Source organism: Manihot esculenta, chromosome 2 (assembly GCF_001659605.2).
Source record: "Manihot esculenta cultivar AM560-2 chromosome 2, M.esculenta_v8, whole genome shotgun sequence".
NCBI lineage: Eukaryota > Viridiplantae > Streptophyta > Magnoliopsida > Malpighiales > Euphorbiaceae > Manihot > Manihot esculenta.
The window spans coordinates 7,804,681-7,810,793 of NC_035162.2; the positions used below are offsets into that span (position 1 = coordinate 7,804,681).

Sequence of the window (6,113 nt, forward strand, 5' to 3'; positions counted from 1 at the left end):
TTTTTTCAAGCTGCAAGCAATTGTCCTGGTACAGGCTACGTTTGGCTTTTTCTCACATTGCCATATAAATAAAGCAGCAAGCAAGCTCCATTCTCCATGACTCTTAATTAATTGTTTCTTCAATCATGGATCATGGTGATATTCTTCGCTGCATTTGTGTCTCTTTTTCTTTTTTCAATATTGTTAATTATTATTTTTATTATTATAAAAATAATATGATAATTTGTACAAAGGAAATGAATTTTCTATTTATAAGAAACAATAAATGGTCTTTTTCCTTTCTCCAAATAAAGTAATGGCCTTCAGTGGAGAAGACGGACAATTGGGAATGTAATAATGTTGTCTGAAAGAGCAAAAACATATTCCAAATGCAGTATTATGGTATTATAAACCCTAATTTTCCGACAAAACAAAGCTCAAAAATGGGGATAAGCAAAAGGTTCCGTGCAGTAGGGTGAGGGTCCGTCCATGTTGATGTTGAGGCTTTTGCAAGCTTCACACGTGTCTTCACTTTCTCCAACAAAAGAAGTGTTGTCTGCCCTCATCATTGGATAATCTAAAATAATTCACCACCCTTATTATTTTATGTGAACAAACTCTCCACTATATACGCAGGATCCCAAGATTTTCTTGAATTTCATCTCTTAATTTTCAAAGATCATCAGGATTTTAGAATGAAGGCTCCAATTTATTTCTGTCAAATTTCAAAAACACACTTTAACCACCTAATCACTCAACTTTAGGAACCAAATTAAGCTGAGATGACATGAGTTTGATTCTTCTTGGCCTAATTTCCATAGGCTTAAGACTTAATTTGATTATTGTATTTATTAAAAATATTTCATTTAATTTATTTTAATTATTTATTTAAATTAAAACTTCAGTTTAATCTAATCTAAAATAAAAAGGTAAAATATAAAAAGCTTAAAATATTATTTATAACCTAAAATAGGAGAATATTAGAATTTTGAATGATATTTTTGATAGTTTAGTATTATTATAATAAAAATAATAATTCTATAAATAGTAAGTTTGAAAATTACAAATTATTTCTAAAAATAAAAAAAAAAACCTTATATTAAAAAAACATAGAAAACGAGGAAACATAATTTAGAGGGGTCAGGTTAGCTTGGAGTTTAGGCTATCGAAAAACGATGTTGGTAATTACGACAGTTAATTATAGTTTAATATTGTTAAAAAAAATTTTCATTCTATAAAATAATAAGTTTGAAAATTATAAATAATTTTTTAAAAATAATAAAAAGAATCTTTATATTAAAAAAAATTGAAAACAGGAAACCATATATTGAAAAAGTGCGCAAAATTTAACTAAAAAAAAATAAAGACATTTTTAAAGTTGTTTATTATAATATTAATAAACAAAATAATATAATCCTATCTGTTGTTTATAAAATTAATAAATTAACTGCAAAATTATATTATATTATAGTTAATTTAATTAATATTATTCAAAATAATTGATTTGTAATACTATATTACAATACATATAAGTATTTATAATTTATAATTAATATATATAAAAGTGAAAATGGGAGTTAGTATTTTTGGAATAGTATTTTTCTTACTCTTTTCTTTTTTGAATTTAACCAAAAAGTTAAATTTAATAGTGATGAAAAATAAGATAAAATAATATAGTAAAATCAATGTTTATTAAAACAAAAACATTTTTAATATCATAAATTATATAGAGTGAGTTTGATATTTTTTTATTTTTTTCATTTACTTTTTAAAAATTATTTTCTTAAAATTATTTGTATAAAAATAAACAGTAACATATGTTTTAATATCGTTTTTAATAATAAATAAAAATATAAATAATTTTATTAATAATTATATATAAAAATGAATAATAAATTATTTTTATAAAATATATAATATTATAATAAAAAATATTATTTGGCCCTATAATATAAATAAAATTTATTGATTAATTTATCGATTTTAAAAAATATATTAATATATTTCTAAATTTTTAAAAAATTTAGTAATTAATTTCTATTTTAAATTTAATGATTTAAATGTTGTTAAAATAAAAAATTATTATTTAATCTATGTACTATAAAAAATTAATTATTTATTAATTAATTTTAAAAAATATAATAATTAATTTTTTTTATTAATTTTAATTATTAAATATGATAAAATAATCAATAGATATTTTCTAAAATTTAAAAATTAATTAATAATTTTTTATATAAATTAAATAAAATTAATTAGTATATTATTTAATATTTTAAAAATATTTTAATATATTTTTTAAAATCAAGTAATTAATTAATAAATTTTTTAATATTATAAAAAATGAAAAGTAATTTTTTTTAAAAAAGATTTTAAATTTACTTGTTATAGAAAGAATAATTAATAGATATATTTATAAAATTAATAGATTAACATATTATAAAAATTAAATAATAAAAAAATTAATAAAAATGATTAATTAATAGATAGTTTAAAATCTTAAAAATATTTTAATATATTTTTTTAAAATTAAAAAATTAATTATTGTTTTTATATTATAAGAATTTTTTTTGAACAAATATTATAAGAATTAAATAATATTTTTTATAATAATAAAATAAAATAAAATTATATTTTATAAATTAATTGAATGAATGTGTATTTTAAAAGAAATAAATTTAATTAATAAAATAAAATATTAAAATTGTTAATAATAATCTAATAAAATTATAAAAAAATAATTTGATAGAATATATAATACGAAAATTTGTAATTTTTTTTAATTTTAAAAATATTTTCTAATTTATGTTTCTTTAATTTTACCATAATCAACTACTAATTAAATTAAAAAAATTGAATTATTATAAATTATTAAAATTAAAATAGTTAAATTATTATAAAAAAATAAATTTGAAAGATTAAATTATTATTTTAATATAATAATGATTTATTACTATAATAAAATTTTAAGAGTTTGAATTATTTATTATTAGAATGATAAAATATATATATATATTATAAATTAATTTTTTTTTAAAAAAAGAAGTAAATAAAATAAAGCAGGAAAATATTCATTATTTCGTTCTTCACGAGTTTTCCAAACAAGAGTGTTGTCACCATGAAAACATTAATATCACCGTTTCCTTTTCCTTGGAAACATCATTCGAGTAATAAATAAAGTAGAGAAAAGCACCGTGAATGTGACGCTAATTCTCCTTTTTAAGTCCAAGCAGCATCAACAAAATTCCAAAATAGTTAAAGCTGTAAGCCGCTTTGAGAAATTGAAGCTTAAAACTATTCCATGGAGGATACCTTGGCTCTATCTCAGGGAAGAACCTTCTATGCAGAACTGCTTTTTCATGGCTGAAAGTCTCAAATGAATACTTCCCATGGTACCTTCCCAATCCACTTTGCCCAACGCCTCCAAATGGCAGATCATCACATATAAACTGCCAATGCACAGAAGATGTTTGAAATAAAAACTCTGTTTTTCTGTTCATGAATCTGCAAGTAATTAAACAGGAAACACAATAAATAAACAGAAATTAGTGCATTACATGAATCATTGTGTCGTTGAAAACCACCCCTCCTGAGGATGTCTCTGTTAAAATTTGTTTCTTGAATGTTTCATTCTGGGTGAAGGCATAAATCACTAGAGGTTTTGGCCTGGATTTTATGAATCCGATGCTTTCTTGAATGTTCTTCAACTGCAGGTTAGAGTAAAAGAGTTTATTTCATTCTGAAATCAGACAGAAAAGTAATGGAGGTTATTCTTAATTACTGTGATAATTGGAAGCAAGGGGCCGAAGATTTCTTCTGTCATGATCTCTGAATCCAGTGGAGGATTTAACAGGAGCGTTGGTTCGATGAACCTGCAAGGTTTCGGTTGAGAGGATCAGGCACTGCTTCGAGTATTATTGTTCGGTTATCAGAAAGAAACTCACAGTTTTTCTTCATTTGTTGAACCGCCATGAACAATGGAATTTGCAACAAGAGGATCGCTCATAAGTCTGGATAACCTGTCAAAATTGTTCCTGTTCACAATTCTGCTTAGGCTTATTGATTCTTCTGGTTTTTCACCATAAAATTTTCTGATAATCCTTCTCAACGAGTCTATCTGAAAGTCACCCGACTTCTTTGTCAGACCAATATAGTTCCTGTATAAATATATGGTAAAAATTTATCAAGGGAACTTTTTCTTTGTTACCAAATATTCAGAGTAGTTGTCTTCTACAAGCACATAATCTATGCTAATGCATGCCTGTCCACAGCAGGGCCCCCACTTCCCTCCTGCAATTCTTTTAGCTACCACCTTGAATCCAAAATGTATTTGATCAGGACAAGTCAATGTAGTCGCAAATATTACAAGCCCTTAGAATATTTAGAGTCTAGTAAATCAAAGTAACCTTCATATCGGAAGAAATGGACTTGGCGTCCAGGATTGCAGGACATTTCCCGCCCAACTCCAGAGTAACTGGTGTTAAATGCTTTGCAGCTGCTGTCAATACAATGCGCCCTACGCGTTGACTACCTGAAAATGCATTGCAGTTAAATAAAAATCCCATGTAAGAAATTTCCAAGGTACCGGAAAAAAAAAAAAAAAATCCCTTTACAGGTATTAGGAAGAGATACCAGTAAAGAAAATCTTGTCCCACTTCTGCTGCAGAAGCTGTTCGGAAACATCTACTCCACCCTCAATAACTTTAATGGCTTCAGTATCCAAGTATTTTGGGATGGTATTAGCCAGAAAAGAAGAGCAGTTTTGTGCTATCTCTGAAGGTTTCACAATCACAGTGTTCCCAGCAGATATTGCTCCTATTAAAGGATCCAATGCGAGTGCTGCAATCAAAAGATCATTCGCATCAGTTTAGTGTCTTCCACCTGCTTGTTCTTATAGCTTATATATTTAAAATATACTGATTATTTTTTCACACAATACCCTGTATTGGATATACGGGGCCATAAGAATGAATCCATTTTTTGAAGAATCAACTACTTCGAGAAAAAAAAAAATCAGAACAGTGGTGGCAGGCAATAGATTGGACTCACAGATAGGGAAATTCCAAGACACGAAAATCAGAACTACGCCAAATGGCTCTGGCATCACTTCTCCATTTGCAGGGAAGAAAAGAAGAGGTATATCACCCTGCCATAGTCCAAAAATATCATAAACAACAAAACGTTGATTCAGGGTTTGCAGCTGTTCGTAGCAGATTTCGAGTAATTAACACAGAGGACCTCATGTTCTTGCATGCTCTTATCAGGTCAGTTCTTGTACAGCTTATGCAAAATCATCTAACTTTATATTAAATTTCTCAGTTCTATCAAAGAAAAAGCGTGATTCTTTCTTGTTTCTTGCTTATTTTTTAATATGATAAAGACCCATATTTATAAAAACAAGATGCCAACCTTCCTAGGAGCCATCCATTTCTGCACGCGGTTCAAAGAATAGTCAGCTGATTTTAGCACCACTCCAACCTGCAACAGAAACACACCAAATCATAAGAAATTCAAGGCCTTAGTTATTCTCTCAATACATAGTAGCTAAGCATGGATTTTTTTGCGAAGAATTTTACGGTAAGGTTTTTTGTTGTTTTGTTTGTGTTGCCTTTTTTATCTTTTGGTTTTGGTGGTTCCAGGTTCTGTAGTTCTTGTTTGGTTGTTGATAGGGATTGTATTGATTTGAACCCGTTTGTTGGGATTTTGCTTTATTGTTTTCCATGTATGTCTGAGCATGGTAATGCTTAAGTTGGGATCTTTCCTTTGGCTTGGGAGGGATATAGTTTGTCTTGCCATATTAAAAGTCTTCTTTTGTTTTCAATATAATAAAATTTTCCTTATAAAAAAAACACACATACCTCATCCCTGTAAGCTTCCACAGGGTGCTTTCCCAGATCTTGATGAAGTGCTTTAAAAATTTCCTCTTCGTTGTCACGGACAAGCTTGATCAAGGCCCTGAGCTGCGTTTTCCTCCACGCAAGGCTTCTGGTTTTGCCAGTTGAGAATGTTTCTCTAAGCACAGCTATACTTTTGTCTACCATGTTCAGATCCATTGCTGGCTAATTAGCTGAGTTATGTAGCTGATGAAAATAGGCAATGGAAGTGGTTAAGATATAGCTCTGGTATCCTATATT

The 6,113-nt window shown here is 27.2% G+C and overlaps 1 protein-coding gene across 1 annotated transcript; it reads right to left on the bottom strand.

Moving 5' to 3' along the window:
- Nucleotides 1-3,029: 3,029 nt before the first annotated feature.
- LOC110607120 (aldehyde dehydrogenase family 3 member F1) lies at nucleotides 3,030-6,113 on the bottom strand. The gene is made up of 10 exons (XM_021746190.2): nucleotides 5,838-6,113; nucleotides 5,389-5,457; nucleotides 5,029-5,125; nucleotides 4,612-4,818; nucleotides 4,386-4,510; nucleotides 4,187-4,291; nucleotides 3,924-4,096; nucleotides 3,761-3,851; nucleotides 3,537-3,686; nucleotides 3,030-3,428 (listed from the first exon to the last, which is right to left on the bottom strand). Exons 1-10 carry the CDS (start codon nucleotides 6,030-6,032, stop codon nucleotides 3,186-3,188), a joined length of 1,455 nt encoding a protein of 484 aa, XP_021601882.1. The 5' UTR covers nucleotides 6,033-6,113; the 3' UTR covers nucleotides 3,030-3,185.